Genomic DNA, 23,546 nt, shown 5'->3' on the forward strand with positions numbered 1-23,546 from the left:
TAAGACAAAATATCTACTGGAGCATGGCTTCGGGGGTGCGTTTGTGTGGGCTCTAGACCTGGATGATTTTTCTGGATATTTCTGTGGACAGGGCACCTACCCTTTAGTCAACAGCCTTAAGAAATCATTAATACATGGTGAGATTGGCATAGTTGGACTGTTATAAATGGTTACTTATTTTCACATTCTGAATTATAACCTTTTTATTTGCAACAGGAATTGAATCGTCTTCCTCCATGACCAGCACCAACTTTTTCTTCAGTATTTTTGCAACAGCTGGAAAAGGCTCTTTGCCAACACCGATATGTGTGAAGATTGTCAGATCTTTTTCAGCACAGCAAAGTCTGTTTTGTGCAAACAGATCAGATGGACTATATTACAGAACGAATTCCCTCAACTCATTTTATAGCTGTAGTGAAGGAATAACAAATATCACCTGGTGCACCCCGTTCCATGCCATTTCAAATAATTCTAGGAAAGTACAATTATCACTGATGATTATTTTTATTACATTGGGGAGTGCAGGTTTCTTAACTAAAATGCTGATTTAGGATTAAAGCAGATGGAAAGACTTGAGCACTAGTGAATAATTATGATTGCTTTTGTCTTGATTCTTTTGTTCTAAAACACCTTTAAATGTAATTTAATTTGAACCATTTCTACAGTGGCCGAGAGAAATTTAAAAAACACATGCATTTACAAAAAACACCAGCAAATTAACAATAGATAAACAAACAATAAATTAAGAAAATGCCCACAATTCTTGTTGGATATTAAAACTGTTTCTTAAACAATTGTTTAAGCAAGTTTTAGCTACATGTAATGGATAACAAAAGATGTACTACTGCATGCATTTCATTGACATAATTTGTTTGTGTGTGTTTGTAGTTCAGCCTGATATCTTGAGGAAATATAATTTTACATATTGTCAGAAAAGTGGCAAATTAGTACTGATGTATACAATTTTATGTATATTAATATAAATAATCTTTAAAAGGAGACATGTCCCCAAGCCCCAAACCAATTGGAAGATAAGCAAATCCTTCTAAAATGTATGAATAAAATGCAAATATGAATAAAAAATAGCCTCTAAATCAAAAAAATAACAAATCGATTGTCCTGGTTTGTTTGAAAATAATACTTCAAAAAGAAAACTGCAACATCTACACCTTACACTATGCTGGTCATCACTATTAACAGGATTAACACCCCCTTTATCAGGTTGTTTATATGCATCTACAAGTTTTTATTATACTCTTAATAAAAAAAAACATTCAGAACTGATTGGTTAAACAAATCAGATTATCACAGATTCCCCTATTTCAATTCAAGTATGTAGGTGGATTTTGTACTAAATTTGTTAGTAGTTAATCTGACAGCATCTGAGTCTTTGTTTGTTTTACCCATATGTAAAATGCCCCATGTAACACTATTCTTGTGTTTGTTTGTCTGTTTAAATTATTTTATATTGTATTTATTTTGTTTGTATTATTCTTAACTCAAATATCTAATATCAGTATCAGTATATCTAATAACTAATCAGTGGATTTAGGCATGTGGACATTGTCAAAAGATTCTGTTAAATTTCAAACTGAGTATCAGAAAGTGACTTTAAACATGGTGGCATGGTTGTGTGTCAGCGTCAATATTTGAGAAAGTGCTGATCTACTGAGATTTTTTCATGTGTATCATCTCAATGGTTTACAGGGAATGGTCAAAAAATAAAATAACTGTGGCAATTGCTTGAAGGAAATGTATTATTAATGCCAGAGGTCAGAGGAGGTTTGTGCTAATAGAAGGACAAATAAATTCTTATAAGCAAGCATTTGCAGTAGAGCAGTGGTTATCAAACTGTGGTGCTTGTACCACTAGTGGTGCGCATCTAGTGGTACGCGGAGGAATCAAATATGTCAAATGTACATGCTACATATTTATCAACATATATCAGAAATGATTTATATATAAATATTACATATAATATTTATTATATGACATATAGCCTGTATTTCTGAGGTCCAGACAAGATTTCCAGGTGTTGAAGAATTGGCTCCTATATGTTAACACTTTACATTTAAGTACAGCACTTTTCTTTATACTTTTTAAGAACAGTAACCTACCATTTTTAACTTTTAAAAGCACATTTTAATAAAAATGTTGACGTTTTTAGTGTTTTTTTTTAGATACAGCACAGTGATAACGTTCAGACTCTTTATAATGTTTAAAGTGGCTGACAATAATAAATATTCTAATTAATAGAATTTAATCTGCCACGTTTTTGAACTGTGCAGAGCTGTACTGTAGCTGCTTTACTGGGCTTACTACGCTACAGTATTTCAATATTGCTCATGGTGGTACTTGATGAAAAAAGTTTGAGAACCACTGCAGTAGAGCATCTGAACACAAGACATTGAGGTAGAAGAGCTACAGCATCATCTGATTAACATGTCAAGCACATGATTGACACTGTTGTTAAGCTAACATAAACTTAAGACTGGACCAAAATTTCTGAGTTGTTATTTAAACAATTAAAAGTAAGTCCAACCTGTCTGTACCCATTTAATTGAGAAGGGTGTGATTTAAGTGGTGAACTGTCCCTTTAACGAGTCTCGCCGTCACACTGACGTTTACAGTCATTTGTGTAAGCACTTTCCTGCTGGGCAGCGCGGGCGCCATTTTATTCGTCTGTACCGTCTGTAAACCGAGAAGAGAAAAGTCCTGTACTGGAGAGCCTACGTGCATCAACCCGAACATACTTAATTCCACTCGGTATAAACTGGTAATTGTGCTAGATTAATTTAAAGTAAATGTTATTAAACATTTTATTTATTTATCATTCAACATATTTTAGTACAGTCTAGTAACTGTTAGTTGTGTTAAAGTTAGAATGCTAACTTACTCGAAGTTAGCAACATGCTATGCTAAGCCGTAGAATAAGCTACCGTGTTGTTTGTCACGTAACGCTAAACAGCTATTGGATTTAAAATATACTCATTTGGTCTTTACACGTTGTTTGTCTGTGTTTTTCATATGAAGATTTGCATAGTAAATCGAGTCAAATAAAACAATGACACCACGGCCTAACTCGACAATCTTGCATAACGCGACAATCATTTGAGTAACGTTAGTGGATTTCGAAGATTACGGTAATGTAATACAGCTATGGGAATATAATTATTGACTCTTATTACATTCAAAACGTTTTTGCTTCGGCTTTGATTTATGATCGTGGTGATATTTGCTTTTTGTTCATCTGTAAAAATGTGCTTTAAACCTTTACATTTTACAAATGCAGATTTTGTAAACTGCACCTTAACGTTACATTCGCGGACACAAAATCGTCAAAATGCTGAATTTGATACTAACTTTAAAACGTGATTAATACTGTTTACTATGTTTGGATCACCACACCAAGAACAAAATCGTGTTGAAACACGACATTGTTGTTACAGAAATCCATTGTTGTCTTTACGTGTTATGTAAACCCTAACACATGTTCTGTCTGCCATGTTTTCCGTGTAATAATGCATATTGTGTCTCTGTCCTTATTTAAATAACCAACTTTTCAGCACATGGGGAGTGTTTTTGTCTCCTTTTTGAAATGTAGGTTATTCAAGATCTTGTCCCTCATTCCAGAGGATTGCTGGAGTTGGATAATGAGTTAGCTTTCCTGAAGATTGCTGCCTTTTTGTATTAAAAATCTCTCCATTGTTTTTTTTTTCCCTCTTATTGGGCTTTTTTTTAAAGTTCCTGTTTACCCCATTTTAATTTTTCCACCCGGCTTCCAGTGACGTAGAAGATATTGTTCCTTTTTTACCCATTTCAACATCTCCAAGATATCCAGATATACATGTTTTGCCCCTTTTTGACTTCATCTAGTTCAAGAATTTTTTAAACTCCCCCAAACCCAATCACCTCTCAATTATCAACAATCTCGGAGAAAAAAACAAAAGGACATTTTCCACCATCTGCCAGTTTTAGCAAAGCAGTCTGATGGGAACAGGTCACTAAAAGAGAGGCAAAAGTTGCCCCTGCTTCCCTTGTTCGCTCTGTACTCATCAGTCAAGTATTCCTTCAGGATCCAAACAGTGCGGAGCGACTCTTCAAGGAGTGCTTGAGATTGTGCCTGGGAACATCTCAGCCACTGCAGGTGAACGAAGTTCTTGCAACGCTTTCACTCTCTTACCAGTTCTTAAATATCCTCCACCATTTTACGCCATTCAAGACAGAATGTGAAAGTGAAAAAATGTGGATCAACAGGAGCATGAATAGACTTCTAACACTCTAAATAGGGAGATTGCAAGTGTCCAGGACGAGATCCCACCTCCTGACCCTGAAGAGTACAAACCTGTTCCAGAATGACCTTGCAAGGAGATGATTGCTACTTTTTCTACTATTCTACCTGTACGAAGGTAGGTAGAAAATGAAGTGATGATGAGCTGTTGTGGTTTTGTTGGAAATAAATGTTATGTTTTTTAAATTTGGAATGTATTTTGAGCATTCATGAGTCAAATTATTTTATTCATAACTAGGGTTACACTGTTTACCAGTACTATGGTAGTATCGTAATTCTATGGCTCCAAAATACTGGCGGTTCCACTTCAGTTTGTAAATGCTAATATTGTCATTAACTGTCTATCTACAATACATAATGTGTCTACCACACGTTTGTGCAACGCTAGACCATTTTATTTGAATAGTCTGTGGAGCTCTATAAGGTTGCAAAACTGTGTAGAATTCACGCCTTTTATAGTGGCATATTGCACTTTTTCTGATGCTTCAGTTTGAATCTGAATCAGTTAATTTCTGCTCCTGTCAATGTGATTTAGTAGCTACAACAACTGTGACAATCTCTGAAAAAGAACGACTCGCAGTGAAATTTTGAATAAGAAAAAAACAAAAAACAATAGATACAGGAAACATTGAAACAATTTTTGACCACTTCATAAACCTAATTTGGTTGAAAAAATGCTCTTTTTGTAATGAATTTCATTTGGTAAAATTTTCATCTTTATTTTAATGTATTTTTCGTCGGTCAGTTATTTACAAACTAAACAAAAAAAAACGTTCAAATACTTTTTTCAATAATAAGGCAATGGTTAATTAGATTTAAGTAGGCCTATTATAACGTAAATTGTAGTGTTTCTGAATTTTTTTTTATATCATGGGTTTGAGTTATTAATTACAATATCGCAATACTAAGTATCACGATGCTTCAGCTGGTATAGTATCGTAACATGAATTAATGATATCGCAGCAACCCTATTATTAACAATAGAACACTTTTTTTATGATTTTTGTAAATAAAAAATTGTATAGTGAATTAAAAATGTTTTGTGTCCTTTTTAAGGGTGACAGTTGCCCTTTTCGACACTGTGAGGCTGCCATGGGTAGTGAAACGGTTTGCAACCTGTGGCAAGAGCAAAGATGCTTCCGTAACGTCTGCAAGTTTCGACACATGGAAATAGATGTAGGTCACTTTTTAAATCCCTCAAATGTTAAGATTTTTTTCTTTCTGAAATTGGACCTCATTAGTGATGACTTTGTTGATGCCATTTATAGAAAAACCGAAAGGAAATTGCCTGCTATTGGGAGAATCAGCCGGCTGGCTGCCAGAAGCCTCATTGTGCTTTCCATCATGAGAAGCCACGCATCATCAATGGCAACTACTTGGCTCCAGATAAGGGTATTTGATCCTCTTTACAGGATTTTTAAACATTACTGGTCTCCATAGGAATTTCTAATTGATGAATTGTCTTCTTTTTTTTTTTTACAGGGCAGGTAGCGCGAAAGGACAATGAAGAGGCCCCGCTTGAGGAGAAGGTGAACCAAGTCCCTGCACCCAGTGCAAACCCCACTAACCCACAGCTCAGAGGAGTCAAGAGAACTGAGACCCAAGAGAATGTGCCCAGCCCTACTCATCCACCAGTGGTCATTAACCCTGTGGATGACGATGATGAAGATGGTAAGCAGTCATTCTGTAAATGCCTTAACTAGAACAGGAGTGTCCAATCCCATTCATCATTAATCCCAGTCCTTAATTAATCATTGTTGAACTGGTTCAGGTGTGATTCTAATTAGGGTTGGTGGTAATGTCTGCGGATGACTGGTTGAGATCATTCATCTAGAAATCTTTACTGACTTTTTACTTCATTATTTACAGATCAGTTTTCAGAGGAAGGAGACGAATCTTTAGGAGTCTCACCCCGGAAACTGGTCTCAAGCAAACGTAAATATTCCTTAATGTTTCAGTGTTTTGTGGAATTTTTCTACAAAAACGTTAATTGATATCTTTATTCATTCATTGGTCTGCCTTTCAGATGACTCTCTGGACTTTGGTATCCAGACGTTAGAGGAGATCAGGCTGAGGAAAGCACTTATGTCCAACCTGAAGAAAGCTAGTAAGTGAATCATCAACACTGTAGCTTTAGGGTAAACTGTTGTCTGGAAATTTGATCTCAAAATGTGTGTTTTATTTGTTTGCAGGGCAGAGCACAGTGCAAGGCTTAGCCCAAATCAGTAGACCTACTGTTGAAAAGGAAAACATTCAGTCTCTCTCACGTCTGGAAGTTAACAATGTCAAGATTGGTTAGTACTAGTGGTACAAAATTGTTGTTGTTGTTGTTGGTAGAATCAAACAGTTTATTTTTCTTTAATTTTGTGCTGCAGATTCATCTGGTAAAGAAGTTGGAAAAAGACGAATTGCAGACAGGCTTGGCAAAAGAATTTTGGAAAGAGGTGTGTTTATGAAAACATTTGATTTGGTTGCATGGGTGGGCAGTTTTTGGGTGAACCAACCATTAAAGACCAGACCTACTTTAACTCTTTTGGTTGTTTTTAAGTGGACGTTACCCATGATGGGCAGCCAAAGTAGCATTAAAATATTGTTTAATTATCATTTTAAATTAACCAAAATATTTTTATCAATTTAGCACACCATTAAAGTGTTTTCAGAGATGTTTTCATTTGATTTAAGATGTCCCTGGGGAAGAAGGCCCACCTTTAAAACGAAGCCTTGCTGAACGTCTCGGTGGAGTTGTTGAATCCTCGACAGATGTGCTAACAAAGAAATGTATGAGATTCATTCATTGTGCAATTTGGGGGCATAGAGGCATTTTTGTGTCTCTTTCCATAATTTATTCAAATAATTCACTTTCTTTCAGCTCATAAACCAGTGCACGAAAGACTTGGATTGACAACTGACATGAGTAGCGGTGACAGCGAGCCAAAATCATCCGGAGACATTCGTATAAAAACCCTAGAGGAGATTCGGCAAGAGAAGGCAGCCAAAAACCTCAGCAAAAGTAAAGTTGTTCGTGTTGTGAAAGAAGTGCCGCAGAAAGAGATCAGCCCCTCCAGAAAAAGTGTCAAACCTGTTGCTGGACCTCAAGTTAAAACTTTCTCTGAAATCCTTCACGAAAAGAAAAGAAAAATGCAGGAGAAAAAAGAGCAGGAAATAAACAAAGCTGACAAAAGCCCAGAGAGGAGCGAAGAACCCTCTTCTGCCAGAGCCGCTAATAAGACCACTGTGACAACTGGGGAGGTCAGAGTAAAAACACTAGAGGAAATCCGCAGGGAAAAAGCAGCTCGGATGCAAACACAGCTTGGAGAGACCACAGACAACAAGACTCCAACCTCTAGTGAAGCAGAACTAAGTGGACCTTCAAAGAGGCGCATTCTACGCATAAACAAAACCTCACGTAAGTCGGACACAATCATTGAACAGTCTTAAAATGGTTTTTGTTCCAAGGAAGTGTGTTCACAGAGCTGTTAATTTGTTTTCTAGCTGCTGCAGTAACTCAGACAAAGCCAGATGCCTCTGAGAAGAAACCAGAACCTGCAACTGAGGTGTGACATAGAAAAATAGACAATAAAGCAGATTTACGAGTATATTATGAGAATTTATAACCTATTCTTTAACTTGTAGGCAAATGGAAAAATCGAACCATCCAGCGAGGTTGTCAAAGTGAAGACATTTGAGGAAATCATGCGAGAGAAGAAACTTCGCAAGCTACAGGAAGAGCAGGTCACCTCCAGCAACCAGACAGATGTAGGAGCGTCTGCATCACCGCCTGCCCCTGAACCCTCTGTCCAGCCTCAAACCACAGTCAGACAGAGGATCACCTTTAAAGCCAAGCCCAGTCCACCTGTCTCTGATGCTGTGGTGATCGAGAAAAGCTCACCTGAGCGCTCTGAAGACAGCACTCCATCAACTAACACACCAAAGCCCTCAACCTCACCAGTCAGACCAGTGCGGATAGCAGAGGGTATCGTTACACCAGCTGAGACCAAAGGTACGAGTCTAACCTGTCAGCTGCTTTCTTTAAATATGAGTTATATGTAGAATTGAGAAATGCCTATTAGTGGCACCAGATGGCATGGTGAAAAAAACACACACGTGGATTAGGTGGATGAAATAACACTTATGTGTTTGATTTGAAATGTATAGATCTGAAACTTTTTAGATTGGATAATTTTAAGATTTTATTTTTTGCCATTTGGCATGAAGTTATTTAATACAGTTTTTTTTTCACATTCTTGTTAATGGAGTTACACTGTTAATGAAAAAATATTGACCAGATGGCTTAATACACCAAATAATTTCACTGAAATAATTTCTTTAATAGATGAGAACGGATGGTTTATATCCATTGTCTATTATGTTTTTAATATTAGGGTGTCAGTTGTTATTATGGATGCGATCATACACTGGTCTCATGGTTCGGTTACGATTATCATGCTATCGATTCAGTTCAATTCGATATCTTGGTGCATTAACGATGCTTTCCATAAACAGTATGTACAATTGTCATTTAGCAACACAATAATTCTTGTATTAAAATATACTTCCCTGTCAGTGAAAGACTGCCCTGCAAACTCACAAGCAGTGAATTGTGCACCGTTGTCTGCTTTTTAGCGTTTTAATTACTGTCATTCTCCTCTCTCATCATAGTAAGCTACTGCCGTATAACGCATATGTGATTTATGACGTCAGTACATAACAACCAGTTATGGTACACACATGGACATACCCTAGCATGGTGTTGTACAAACAAACATGCTTCATTGTGTTTTTGTATTTGACAGTATTGATTTTCTCCAACGTTCCTCAAATTTAAACGCAACAATAAGGATGTTAAAAGTTAGATGATGATCAAATATTTCATGTCAGTAATCTTTTCTAATTTTAATAATAAAAAAGAAAACATTTATCTAAGCAGCATACTCCAATATATTTGTTTGCATTTTAGTGAGACCCAAAGTGAATGTGAAGCCATCAGTAGTGAAGCCGGCAGCCCCGTCTGTCCAGAAGAGGAAAGCTGCAAAAGTTCATTCTGCTGTTGCTGAAGTCAAGCCTCTGAACACCACCTGTCAAACACCTTCCTCGCCAGTAATGCCCAACAAGCGCCTTAAGGTGAGATTGAACTTAACTTCACAGTCAAGTCTTGAGTTTCAGAGTATTAAAATAAATAGAATACAAAAGATGTTTATTTTTTTCTTTTTCACTCTGCCAGATGGCGTCACCCACCTCTAAGAAAGTGGTTCAGTCCGACACTCAGCAGGTGCCCTCCAACATAGAGAATATTCAGATGATGCCTGTCAGCTGTTCTGAACCCGCAAGCACTACATCAGTGGAGACTGTTGTGGTCCCACATAGGTAAAGAAAATGTTCTTGTGTTTTTCATAAGGGTATAATAAATTTATAATCATTTTAACACTAATCATTTGGTCACATTTTTTGGCAAATGTGAATATACCATATCCTACAAAGGCTTTACATGAATCAGAGAAAGGTCTAATTTTAAGGAAGTTATGCAAGTTTATGATATTTATTTAAGTGTTTTAAAATATGTGTTTTGCTAAACTAGGTTTACTGCAGAAATTCTAAAAAAAAAGCAAGGCAAAAAAACTCATATTAATGTTTTTATGAAGATTTTGGTGACATTTTAAGGGCTCTTTCTATTTTTCTTTAATGTTTGAGTTTTCTATAGATAGATAGATAGATAGATAGATAGATAGATATGTAACTTTTCACAGTATTTATTAAGTAGACATTCAAAAGAAATATGGGTTGATAGCTGATATTTAAATACTGTCTCTGAGCACATATGCTGCATTTACACTACAGATCTTGATGGTCAATTCCGATTTTGTGACTGTATCCCATTTTTATTTATTTTTTGGCTGACCTGCTTACTTTTTTAAAAGTGACTCGTTTCCGATTGTCTGCATTTACATAGTACACGGCAAAGACGCAATGAGCAGGGAAAAAAATAGCGGGTGCTGTCAAGTTATTTTACTGTAGTTTATGACAGAAAAGTTCTCATTTGGCAAACTTTTTTTAAATCTAGGACTTTTAAAACCAGTAGGCATCTTAATGTGATGTCCATGACGTGATTTATTCACGTGATGTATGCAACAGTTTTATATTAGTTTATATTGGTTAAGTGGCAGATGTTACGCTCTCGCTTTCTCTCTCTCTCTCTCCTCTTAACATGCTTAAATATGTGTGCTATATGACAATATAAAAGCTTTAATAGACACAACGGCACATCTGATTCATATCGGATAAATTTCCACATATGAACAAGGCCCGAATCTGATTTGAGTAAATCGGAATCCATGTAAAAAATTTTCCTGCTTGCATGTATATGGGCCATATCCGATCTATGCCACAAAGGAGAAAAAATCGGAATTAAGTCACATACACTCTAAATATGGCCTTAAAGAACCTTTCTCATAAAAATGTAGTGTTCAATTTTAGTTTTGAGCTCTTGAGCAATGAATATTAAGAGGTTTTTACATATTTTTTGGCGATTTTACATACTGTTGCCAAATAAGGATTTTAACTGACTTTGACTTTGAGTTTTTTTAAGCTTTTAATTAAATGACTATAGAAGTGCAAATGACGATGAGTGTTTTTCCGATTTATAAACAATTAAGCCATTACTCTGATTAAGAGTCTACCATGTAAACAGTGAATTATTTTATTTATTTATTTATTTTTTAGTATTTTAATCCGATTAAAGTCATAATCGAACTAAAGCGAAATTGAAATAAGATGTGGAGTATAGTGATTTTAGTCACATTATTCAAATGCAGTACAGTCATGTAAACGCCTTAACCTTAACTATTGCCTTCATGTAGGATTTTGTTGTGCATTTTGTGAGTCTTTACACATGCAGCTGTTCGACACTATTCTCTGCACCTACCAAGTCAATAAAGGACTACAGGCAGCTGCGTCGTGGAGGTTTTTTTTTCTCTAATGGGGCGCCATATCAAATTCCATTTAAACAACACTCTTCTAGCGGTTCATACTCCTATTCAACATCTTGTTTGTCATGGGGACATGCATGAATTGTTCCTAAGTGAAAGTGCCAAACTGCAGTTTAAGTCGACAAATTATGAAACATCCGAAATGAGACAAAACTCTGAGGAATTGTGGATCGCGTGGTGACACAATGACATTAATCAATCTATGTGCTATAACATGGGAAAATGTGATCATGAAAGAAACATTCAAAAGGACACTCATGAAAACACCCTAATCATATTATTGTCTAATTCAGATTAAGGCGAATAATTTGATTACTGATGTCCATGTAAACAGTCAATGAGAGTTAAGAGAGTTAAGTACAAACCAAACCTTTTTTCTTTGTTTCTCTACAGCCCTGTGATCAAAACCCCCAGCATGCAACGCTCTCGGCGGTGCAGCACTACTTCTGGACGTCCTCCTGTTGTTACTAGTTCATCAATGGATGACTTTGAAGACCTGTTGGATGAATTTACCGATGATCGACTTGAAGATGAGTTGGAACTGGATTCAGGCAAAGGAGAGGACGACCTTCTTTTAGAGCTTTCAGAGATGATTGACAGTTAAAAACTAAAAGCATCATCTCGTCACTTAAAAAACACTGCCTCTATATACAGCATTTTAAATTAAATTTAATTTTCAACTACAATAGATTTGTTTTAATGTTCCTTTTTAGATTTTTCTTGTCGATGTAAATATAATTTCCTCATTGTCAAAGTGCTTGAGAAACACCAGTTATGTTCAAAACGAGTCCTTTCGGTTTCTTTTAGTTGACAATGTAAAGCTGTCAAAAGAAAAAGAAAAAAAAGTTCTTGCAGGTATTACCAAGCCATTATTATCATCATCATCATCAGACAGCCTCAGGTATAATGATTGTGTTGGAAGTTGCGTTATAGCACTATCTCTCATCATGTGTTACAGAGACAGGAAGTTTTCAGTTGTGTACTGTGTATGCCGAAAAATAGCTTTTTATTAGAGATGGACAGCAAGGACATGTTTTCTTGTGTCATATGTATGATCTGAGTCATTAAATGTTTTTTGGCCGTCAATGTTGTTGTTTTAATAGGTGATTCCCTCACCTTTACTGCTTAATGATTGGACAGAAGGCTGAAGGTCATGGTTGTTTTTTGTTTGAGTTGTGCAGAAGAAATCCTATCACAGATTTTATGCTATGCTTCATTCCCTTGGGGGACCTTCTCTACATTTTTCACCTTGTGAAATAAACGTGATTTTATTTTAGCAATTAGTTTTTTATTAGACTTTTGAATGCAACATATAGGTGTGAAGCAGCTGTGTTCTCAGGGATAAATACTTTGTTCATCTTTACTTGCGTGTGTTTTCTTTTTGTATTTCCTCTTCTGTGTCGTTGTTTTAATTCATTTTCATTTACTGACATCATGCATTAATGGCATGTGATAATGTTGTTTGTTTTGTCTGCCTTACCTGAGTTACGCCTCTTCAGAACCATCTTTGTAAATAAAATGTCTCTATGAGAAATATCAGTGTTCAAGTTTTCAATATGATATTTAAAGCATACAGGAGGGATGTTTTTAAAAACATCTAATTGAAAATTAATGTAGACCATTTAACTCAAAGTTGGGTTATGGTTAAGGGTCAATGTTTAAATGTTGAATTTGTAATCAAACTAAAAACAATATATTGAGTAGCATTTCAACAGCGCCAATTTAAAATATTACACATCTATATTGACATATAGTTTCTCAAAAAAGTAACTAGTTCTGCTACTTAGTATTTTTTCCATGGTAAATAATGTGCCATGTTACTTTTGAGCTACTTTTGCATTATTTTTTAATACCTGGCTGAGGCTTGATCTCTTTCAAAACTTTTTCTTTTTTTTTTTTTTAAGAAGCGGAGCTCTGCAATTAACAACGCACTGTATAATCTACCATCCCCATTTATCTTTAAAAACACATTAAACATATTTTTGGATAATATTATCTGAAACTGTTATCTTAAGAACTTCCTGAGCCCGGTCTATACATGCTGTACAAACAGATTATTTAAAGTAGTGTTTGCTACTTTTGTACTATTTATCTTAGGAAAAAATCAATGTCCATTCATTGGGACAATCTGCTTTTCATTTTCTTCATTGTGTTCAGAGTAATGATAAAATAAATAATGACTACTTACAGCAGTTTATGTTTATATAAGCTAATTAAACTAAAAATTTACTCGTGTTACATTTTCAAAAAATTAAGTGAAATTTATTTTAAAAGTAATGCATTACTTAACTCGTTACTTAGTAAAGTATTGTGTAACTCCCAACACTTGAGTATAAGCTGTACTATGATAGTTATAATCATAAGTTGCACGATGATACAATAAAATTAATACATTTTTAGTATTAATAATTATAAATTACTACGAATAATGATTTAAAAATAGAACTTTAAGTCTGAACTCTCATCCTTAAATAATATATTGAGTGATTTTTGACTTAAATATGCCTGACAAGGTTTTTTTGTGATATGAAGAGTATTGTTACTCCAAATAACTTAATTTAAAGTCTTTTGTAAATCACGTTTAAAATATATAGCACATTATTACACTCTTATTAATGGCAAACAGAATGATATAACACACTTTCGTCCTTAATGTTTCAGTTAACTTTTCTTTCTCCATTTGTACATTCTTTGTATGAGGGAAACGGACGCATTGTTTTTACCCCAAGCCGTTAGTTGGCGCTAAACACCTTACACACGTCTCACACCCTGACAGAAAAAAACAGGAAAAAGAAAACTGCGTACTGCGACCGAGAACTGCAAAACAAAACGCTCGTCCTCTGCTGTTGACATTTTCTCACTCAAATAGACAAGAATAAACCGAGGATTGAGGCTTTTATAAGCCTTGGAATTCTCCTCAAGTTCTGATTCAATAGCTGGGATGCATAATTTCCCTCTAAATTTTAGCTTGTTTAATGGCAGGTATTGGAAATTTCACAGTAAAAAGGAAGAGATATTTATTAGACATAGAAGTACATTAAGCAACCGGCGAAGATTATTTACGCGGTCGTAAGAATCTGCTTATTTTATTTACATTCGAAGAGGTGAAGTGAGCCGTTTGTATTTGAAATTTAAATATTTTTAAAGGTGCTTCAGTTGACATATCGAGGTTGGATGTTATTTTGGTTTAACCCAGTATTTGGCTAGTTGTTATTTATTGATCATTTTCAGTTTGTGCTGTAAACTTTCTGAACGAACGCGCTAAATAAACATTAGTTTTGGTTTGGTGTAACTTAACGGCAGAAAACTGGTCGATGATTGTTTATCAGAGAAACTGACATCTAGCGGCAGAAGGAGTCATTGCAGTTTTATCAGTGGTAAAAAAAAATATTTGAATAAACAATGAAGCTCCTGGAAAACTCAAGTTTTGAGGCCATTAACAGTCTGCTCACAATTGAAACTGGAGACTGTAAGATAATTGGGCGGTAAGTGTGCACATTTTTTTTTTTAAATACGTAAAACATAACGTTTAAGTTATGTTAATCCTCTGAAGCTCCTTGCTTGACAGACTATAAATAAACCAGTGTTTATATTTAAAGTATTTGTCGTTTTTTGGTACTAAATTATGTTTATCATTTTATGCTGTATCATCCGTTTATGACTTGTTAACCACTTTTTGAGCGTATATCGAAAAAAATATTTTAAAGTCCCAAAGAAACCAAAACTAACCAGATGATTTTGTTAGCTCACATTGCTAGTCTTGCAGTAAACAATTCATCTGTGCTTGTCATTCAAAAAAAAAAAAAAAAAAAACATTATTTACCATACTAGTCTTTAATTGAAATTTAAAAATTCCCTTCCTGTTTTTTTTTTCAGTTAAATTGTTAGATTAGGAATTGGGTGTGGCTAACTTACTTAACTGTGCAGGTCCCACAGTCAGTTTTGACAACAAACAGAAATGGTGAGGAGGAGGTATCTGCTAGGTTGTAATGACTCTCCAAACCATTTTCCACATCTTCTGAATGAAATGCCTACTTTACTACATTCAATCAGCTCACAGTATAAAAACAAGCCACGTCCACTGTTGTGTCATTTAATATTCCATTTCTCTAGGATCTGCGTCACAATAAAAAAAAAAAAAAATTAAAATAAATAAATAAAGGTTGCAGTTTCGGGTTCACAGGGACTTTAAATACATGAAACATAACGTTTACGTTAATCCTCTGGACCTCCTTGCTTAACAGACTACAAATCAACCATGGTCATTTTTTGTACAAAATGATGTTTATGCTGTATCATCCGTTTATGACTTGTTAATAATCACTTTTTGAGCATATACTAAAAGAATAATGACATTTGTCTTTAAAACTTTCCTCAATCTATATCTAAATCAGGAACATTTGGTTTCTTTTTTAAGTTAAAATAGTATGTGGAATATTTATTTTCTAAATTATGTTTATATTTGAGACTAATATCTGAAGAAATTAAATTTTTTTTTTTTTTAGCTTGAAGTACCAAAAATTACTCCAGAAGCTTTATTTATTATTTATTTATTTTCTTGTGGAACATAACTGGAGAACTTTCTGACCGTAAACAGCACAAATGTGCCTTTTTTCTGTAGCTGCCAATACAAACTCTTTGCAATTTTACTTTTTAATTGATTTATTATTTACTGTCTGTGTGTGTGTGTGTGTGTGTGTGTGTGTGTGTGTGTGTGTGTGTGTGTGTGTGTGTGTGTTTACATTGCAAGTACTAAAACCTTTGCCAAGCTTTTTAAAATGTTTATGGTGGTATACATTTTTTTTAAATCAACAAATTCATTTTATTAAACTATTAAAATTACCATATTTTATCCATAACCTACAGAAGAAAAAATAGTGGTAATTACTTAAATAAAAAAACATCAGCATTCAAATAAAAAGCTATCAGCCTTTTTTTTTTCCATTTGATTGCAACCTCTGGGGTGATTATGTTATATTAAAGACATAGCAATAGCATGCAGCACATTGATTTTATTTTATTTTAGCATCATATTCTGACACCTTTATGGCAATCGCATGCATTAAAAATAAAGGCCATGACTGAATATGGAGGTAGGTCGTAGTGACGTTCTCCCAAAATGAAATGAAAAATAGACTTGGACCCAATTGATGTGTGTGCACTATTGCATGCAATGTATATTTATAACTACTTCATAGGATATTGGAGTAGCGAGTCACCGGTATTTTTATCTTATGGGTTGCAGGCCCCTTGATTAAGTCTGTGTCACTGTTTTGATGTGTCTGCAGCATTGAGAGCTACTCCTGTAAGATGGCAGGTGATGACAAGCAGATGTTCAAGCAGTTTTGTCAGGAGGGGCAACCGCATGTGTTGGAGGCTTTGTCTCCTCCACAGAGCTCTGGAATCAGCCCTAACAAGTAAATCCACATTAAGTTCTTGTAATTATTTCTCAGTCATCAACCCATTTATGTACTGTACAGACATTTTCTAGGTCAGCATGTTGTTGCGTTTTGTTTGAAAAATGTTTTCCCTTCAGACTGAGTCATAGTTTGGATGATGGCGAAGGTCCTCTCTCAGACAAGTGCAGCAGAAAGACGCTCTTTTACCTGATCGCAACGCTTAATGAATCTTTCCGGCCGGACTACGACTTCAGTCGCACCAAAGGCCATGATTTCAGCAAAGAGCCCAGTGTTAATTGGGTAATTTTGGCATACCTTTTTGTATTTTTGAATGTTTACTTTAGATTATAAATTTGATAATATAATTTATGCATTTATATATATATAACAAATAATAGTATTTTTATATGGAATATTGATTTACATTTCAGGATTTTTTAGTTAACTAAGAAGTTATTTTTCAGTTTAACTTGGATTAGAATTTTATTAAAGGGAATACGCTGCAAAAAATGGTTTTCTTACCTAGAGGTTTTGTCTTGTTTCTAGTCCAAATATCCACAATTTCTTAAATCAAGAAGCATTTTCTAGACAGGCAAAACTTATTGTCTTGATTAAAAAAATTCAATCATTCATTCATTTAGGTTCAGTCCCTTTATTCATTTGGGGTTGCCACAGCAGAATGAATTGCCAACTTATCCAGCATATGTTTTACGCAGTGCATGCCCTTTCAGCTGCAACCAATCACTGGGAAACATCCATACACACTCATTCACACTTGTACACTACGGACAATTTTTAACTTACACAATATACCTATACCATGTCTTTGGACTGTGAGGGGAAACCGGAGCACCTGGAGGAAACCTACGCGAACACAGGGAGAGCATGCAAACTCCACATAGAAGTGCCAACTGACTCAGCCGAGGCTTGAACCAGCAACTTTGCTTTGAGGCGACAGTGCTACCCACTGCGCCACCGCATCACCCTGAATAAAGAAATTTAAGAAAATTAATGATGTTTTTCTTTATCACAAATAAAATAATCTGCCAATTGCGTAAAAAAATAATCTTGTTTTAAATTTTTTGTACCCCATTGGCAGATTATTTTGCTTGATTTACAAAAAAAGTCACTCAACATAGGGAACAATATTTGCCAAAACAAGACAATATTTTTTATTTTTTTAGAAAATGTTTATTGATTTAAGAATTTGTAGATATTTGGACTAGAAAAAGACAAAATAAATAAATGTATATTTTAAAAACAGCTAAAACTATACATAATTGTATACATATAATTGTATATGTATTTTTAAAATCCTCATATATAATGATTAAGAATGTCAAAACGCATATCCTAAATAATAATAATAATAGGTGTTACAAATAGTGCAAGGTAAAACGTAACAGACTGTGATATCTGCTACCAGATTTATTTTCAGTTGTAAGACACCTACATAAATTATATTCAAGTAATTTATAGTAAATACTATAGTGTTTTTTAACCATACTGACGCTTAATAGAGATAGAGATGTTGCACAATCAGCTAAAATGTTTCTAGAATTGTTTTTGTGTATGGGTGATTTATATTTTGCATCACCAAAAATGTTTGAGGTCTTTTGTCCATGTGTTGTGCCATTAAGTCGAAATATTGAATATTTTGACAGACCTAAATATGCCCAACATTGTATATATATGAAACAACAGAACAGAAAAATTGGCTATGAATTTAACTGACATGAACATGAACATGAATAATCCTTATTAAAAAATCTCTTATAATCTTAAAAAATAATATCTAATATTTGTGCACTTGAATTTGGACTTTAAAGATTGTGGTTGATTAAATGTTTTCTTTTTGCTGCAGGTGTTTAATGCAGTAAACAGCAGTTTGTCTGCTGCTGCTGGTGAAGCGTACAGTCATCTACAGCCTCAGTTATGGGAAGCCCTGGACAAGGAGATCAGCCTTGCTGAATGTGACATATACAGGTATATATACTGCTATCAGAACCCATGTTCAGTCAGGTTTACCCTAAAATCTGATAAATGCTTTTGACATTTTAATAATATTTATGCATGCTTACAAATTTATAGTTACAATCCAGACCTGGATTCAGACCCATATGGGGAAGAAGGCAACCTGTGGTCCTTCAACTACTTCTTTTATAACAAAAGACTGAAAAGGATCGTGTTCTTCACGTGCCGATCTGTCAGGTAAGGATCTATCTGCATGTCAGCAATTCACTACCAACACAATGATTCAAAACATGAATTGTATATTGTGTATTATATTGTGTTATAATGTATTCCATGTAAAAGAGCTTGAAAATTGACATCCAAGGGTTAACAGATTAACATATTAGCCAGTTTGGTGTGCTAAAACTCCTAAATGGATTTCTTCCACTTTTTGATATCAGTGTAAAACAGATATTTAAAAAGTGAAGTTCTCCTGATGTGCTTTTTTACATTTTTGTTTTGGCAAGTGGTAGGTACAATTTACTATTACATTTTGTTAGACCATCTATATGTGTATACTTTATGTGTGTGTATGTAAGTATGTATGTTAGTTTTGATAATATCTTTTATCTCATTGGTGTATATAAACATACTTTTTAAGATTACCAGACTAGGATTTTATACTGAGTCTATTTTGATGGATGTTTTTCAAAATGTCTCTCTACAAAGAACATATTTAGTGTTGTTAATGTAAAATTTGTAGTTTTCTTGCATTGTTTCTTATTAATGTTTAAAGTTGTTATAGTTATTGTATTATAATATTTTTTTTCTGTATTGATCTTGTCATGAATTAGCCATTATGAACAATTCTGATGTGTCAATAAAAAAATGACAATTAAAAAATTAATTTTGTGGATCGCCAGTCTCTTCATGGCTCCACGTGACTCTGGCATCGGCACTGAGCTGGATCTGGAGTTGGATGAGGGCAGCTATGAAGAAGAGGAGGAGGGAAACATGGATGAAGAGAGGTGAGGAACTGTACCGAAATCATTTATTATCATTTGGATATGACACACAGATGACAGCAAATAAAAAAGTAAAAGTAACAATATTACTTGAAATGACCATCCTGACAAGTAGAGGCTCATGGCATCAAAAAACAAAAAAATGAGCTGGTTTACATGCACATTCTTAAGCCACAATGCACGAGCTCATGTAAATGCCTTTACCTGTTTTCTTTTATAAGAATAAAAATAAACTGATCTTCACAGCTAGATTTTTGCACTTCACGTCAATTTCATCCAATGTGTAAACACATTGATGGGCAAATGTGATGAGGGTAAACGTTTGTTACTGTGCATTCATACGGAGCAAATGTTTTGCAGTATGGGAGAAGGAAATACATTGCAAACTGATGTACTAAAATATGATGTGATAAAACTAATAAAAAAATATATATAAATAAATAAATAAATATAAGTTGAAGAAAAATGATTAACCGTCCTTTGAAAGTGTAAATATTTTTAAACATTTCACAAGTTATATATACAACACTAAAAAGAGCAAAAAGATTACAGCTGTGTATATATAATTTATTTACATAATTGTATTTAAGTTTTTAAATATTTGTTTTATTATTGATATATTATATTTTTAAATAATTTTGTTTATAATAGTCTAAATATAAGGATTTATTAAAATACTTCAAATGAATTATGTATGTGTATACAGCGGCTCATGCAATTGGAATCTATGAATGCTTGTTTTTACCCAACTATTCCCAATAATGCATCAATGAACAAGGCCATGTTAATCAGCCTAGAAATCAGAATTTCTTTCTTGGATTTTCAAGTCCTATAGCTGAAGCCGAAGTGCTACAGTCAAAATATATGAGCCATAAAAAGGCCTACACAGAGTCTGTGCGTGCAGAAATCTGCAGATTTTTTGCGCATCATTAAGTCTATTTATTTACTTGTGTACATGTTTGCGAATTTATATTTATTCTGTTTTTAAATTAATTTCATTAATATTATTGGCTAATATGAAAGTGTTCATTTGATTTATTTGCAGTACAGTTTGTAAATTAATATTTTCTGTCTTTTAGTAGATCTATTATATGAGAGATTTGGTTTGTTTATCAAATAAGTGGATCTAATTGGATTTGCATTGTAAACATTACTCCTAAAATCATTCCATATAAATCTGAAGATTTTTTTTACAAAATACAGAGCAGAAATAGCAAAAAATATCCGCAGATTCTGTCTGGCCCTAGCCATAAGTTTCTGTTGCTGACTTTGAGCAATACTCTTCTTTGGTATTTAATGATTTATTGATTATTCCTGACATATCATATTAAATACTTGGAGTTAGAAGCACATCCTACTGCATTTTGGCGTCACTGAAATCAACCGATTTAATAATGTCTTGCAATTGAGGCTTACTTGCTGGGTTATTGGTTAACTGAGTTGGTCAATTGGTTATTTCAAAAACATTTAGTGAGTTCTGAGAAGCATATGTATATGCATGTAAATGTGCTGATTAATGGATGTTCCCGCAGGTATGGTGCTCTGTGTGCCTGATGAAGCCCTCATCTCTCACTGTCCTCTGAAGCCAGCAAACTCTTGCCTGAGTTTTAATGCCTGTCCTCCTACTCTGTTTCTTATGTTTTTGTTTGTTTGTTTGTTTTTAACCTGATAAATGTTGTATTGAAGAGATTTTCAAGTGCACTCCAACAAACTTTTTTTTTTTAACTTTTTTCTGTGTTACTTTTCAATACATTCAATACTTTTTTTCCTCTGACATTTGTCTGAAGCTTGATATGTTGTAATACTTTGTGTTTGTTATTTTATTTCCAAAGAGGTCTTTTTAAATTAGTCTTTAAGTGTTTCTATGCAGTTTAGGTTTTATTTCAAAGCTTTTTTGAACCATTTATTTATTCATGCTCATAATTTTACTGGTTTTATGGCCTCATAAAGGTTACAGCAGTATTTCCACTAGGTGGCGTCTTTTAACATTTTGTTTTCTCCCATTGCTGTGTACTCTACACTGATCTGTTTTTTTAAACGTCTTTAAAGCATTTTGAGTATTTTATTGAATTATATGACGTCACATTCACTCATTTTATTTGCATTTTCGTGTTTTTAAGCCTACACCTTTCTCCCTTTATTATAATGATAGTTCACTGTGGAGCCAGATCAGTCTCAAAAATAATACATTTACAAAATATAACTCCTATATCCACAACATGATTCACATTTACAAAATCCAATTCATAAGTTAAAAACACGATTCATAAATACACAAGTCAAAGTTGTAAATTCAAAACAATTTTCATAAGTACACATATCCAATTCGCAAATTCAAAACACAATTCATAAATACACAAATATTTGTATATTCAAAACACAATTTAACCATACAGCAATCCAATGCTCATGTCCAAAACATGATTTATAAATACAAAAATCCAATTCACAAATTCAAAACATGATTCATAAATACCTAAATCCAGTTCGTAAATTTAAAAAAACAATTTAACAGTACATATCCAATTCGTAAGTTGAAAACACGATTCATAAATGCCCAAATCTAGTTTATCTGACAAAAATATTTATGATTTCACAAACTGAATTCAGGAATTGTTTGATGTATTTATGAACTGTTTTAAATTTACTAATTGTATTTGGTAAATGTGAATGTGCTGTGCATGTATGAGTTTTAGTTTGTAAATGTATTATTTCTGAGACTGATCTGGCTCCATAGTTCACACACAAAAATTATTTTCTTACCTTCAAAAATTCCAAATATTCATGTTTGTTTGATTTCTGTTGAATACAAAAGAGAGTATTTTGATGTCGGAAACCAATAGCTATGGGCATTGATAGTAGAAAATAATTACATTGGAAGTCAATAGGTACCATTTTCCAACATTCTTCAAAATATTCTCTTTTGTGTTCAACGAAACAAACTAAAACTGGTTTGAAACAAGTAGACTAAAGAATGACAGATTTGTCATGTATGGATGAGCTTTCCCATTATTGACGAAGTTAATAGATTAGTGTATGTTTGATTTTAGGCCTTGACACATTTTCCTGCACCTTTCTTGCCTCAGGAAAAAAAAAGAACTATATAAACAACTTACATCAGCATAAACATGAAGTAGTGGCTTTATTGAGTCATTGACTTATGGATCAATTTCTCTGTTAGGTTCACCCGCAAAGCTAATAAATATGTTCAAGGAAAACCATGATGGGTCTGTGTAGATCAGTTTTCCTAAAGCTTTGTGTGGTCTCTAACCTGAATTCAGCTTTTTTGATATGTTTGTGGTGAATTCTTTGGCAAATTTAACTCTTCATATTCTTTGCTGATGTGTTTATAGTCTAACATGGTGACCGTGGAAAGATATTAGATAACTTTAAGAATGAGTGTCGGTGGCAGTTACTGAATTTTATGACATCCTCTTTGACATTGTATAGATTGATATTGAAGATGTTTGTCTGAGCTGTTGCTTAGTCGCTCTATTGTGGCTTGATTCACATTTGCTCAAGACGGGCACTAGTTTTATATGGTCCACTGTTATGTATTGGGGCATTCTTGAAGATTTGGCCGCAGTTGTTTTGAAGTCAGTTTTAGGTTTGACTGTTGACTCATCTATGTTAAGAATTTCAATCTATTCCAGAGTCGTGCCACTATAAGAACAAGATTTACGCTTGTTTTAAGATCTAAGAGTGAAGTGTGGGCCTATTTATGTTGGTAATAAAAAAAATGCAAGGACAAGCCCTATTGGATGCAGATTTGTGTGTTAATGAAACGTAAACATTTTCTTCTTGGCAGCTTAACATGTTTTTATGACTTTGCTTTCGATGAGCCTTTTCATTATTTCCAAAATGCTGTGTCAAATAAATATCTACTGATCTAATG

The 23,546-nt window shown here is 34.0% G+C and overlaps 4 protein-coding genes across 29 annotated transcripts in view; 3 read left to right on the plus strand and 1 right to left on the minus strand.

Moving 5' to 3' along the window:
• chia.3 (chitinase, acidic.3) overlaps positions 1-2,686 on the minus strand; it is a 20,514-nt gene extending 17,828 nt beyond the window's left edge. Inside the window, exon 1 of the mRNA XM_073915704.1 lies at positions 2,543-2,686. The gene's annotated coding sequence lies outside the window, so the exon portion shown is untranslated. The remainder of the gene's footprint in view (positions 1-2,542) is intronic.
• Positions 1-2,999, plus strand: part of ovgp1 (oviductal glycoprotein 1) — a 24,971-nt gene extending 21,972 nt beyond the window's left edge. For all 22 annotated transcript variants that reach the window (XM_073916736.1, XM_073916737.1, XM_073916743.1 and 19 more), the window contains 2 exons: positions 5-137; positions 217-2,999. In XM_073916736.1, the coding sequence (XP_073772837.1) occupies positions 5-137; positions 217-551 (468 nt within the window). In that variant the 3' untranslated portion in view covers positions 552-2,999. The remainder of the gene's footprint in view (positions 1-4; positions 138-216) is intronic.
• On the plus strand, positions 2,618-12,808 carry zc3h11a (zinc finger CCCH-type containing 11A). 5 transcript variants are annotated; one of them, NM_199686.2, is given in 17 exon segments: positions 2,618-2,776; positions 4,076-4,147; positions 4,290-4,409; positions 5,348-5,467; positions 5,560-5,683; positions 5,774-5,962; positions 6,161-6,226; positions 6,318-6,398; positions 6,484-6,585; positions 6,667-6,735; positions 6,974-7,069; positions 7,161-7,697; positions 7,784-7,845; positions 7,925-8,291; positions 9,249-9,412; positions 9,513-9,655; positions 11,668-12,539. In NM_199686.2, coding segments are annotated over 15 exon segments (2,385 nt in total). In that variant the 5' UTR covers positions 2,618-2,776; positions 4,076-4,147; positions 4,290-4,355; the 3' UTR covers positions 11,879-12,539.
• Positions 12,809-14,400: 1,592 nt separating this feature from the next.
• On the plus strand, positions 14,401-23,544 carry maf1a (MAF1 homolog, negative regulator of RNA polymerase III a). Its single transcript, NM_213441.1, is given in 7 exon segments — positions 14,401-14,759; positions 16,563-16,691; positions 16,811-16,973; positions 18,538-18,659; positions 18,765-18,884; positions 19,550-19,654; positions 21,184-23,544. Coding segments are annotated over 7 exon segments (744 nt in total). The 5' UTR covers positions 14,401-14,676; the 3' UTR covers positions 21,206-23,544.
• The last annotated feature ends 2 nt before the right edge of the window (positions 23,545-23,546 follow it).

The sequence above is a fragment of the Danio rerio genome, chromosome 11 (genome assembly GCF_049306965.1).
Source record: "Danio rerio strain Tuebingen ecotype United States chromosome 11, GRCz12tu, whole genome shotgun sequence".
NCBI lineage: Eukaryota > Metazoa > Chordata > Actinopteri > Cypriniformes > Danionidae > Danio > Danio rerio.

Coding starts and splice junctions, on each gene's coding strand:
- zc3h11a (XM_005169254.6), top strand. CDS start 4,356: ATGACCTTGCAAGGAGATGATTGCTACTTTTTCTACTATTCTACCTGT. Junction 5,684..5,773: donor CTACTTGGCTCCAGATAAGG/GTATTTGATCCT, acceptor TTTTTTTTACAG/GGCAGGTAGCGCGAAAGGAC. Junction 7,846..7,924: donor AACCAGAACCTGCAACTGAG/GTGTGACATAGA, acceptor TTTAACTTGTAG/GCAAATGGAAAAATCGAACC.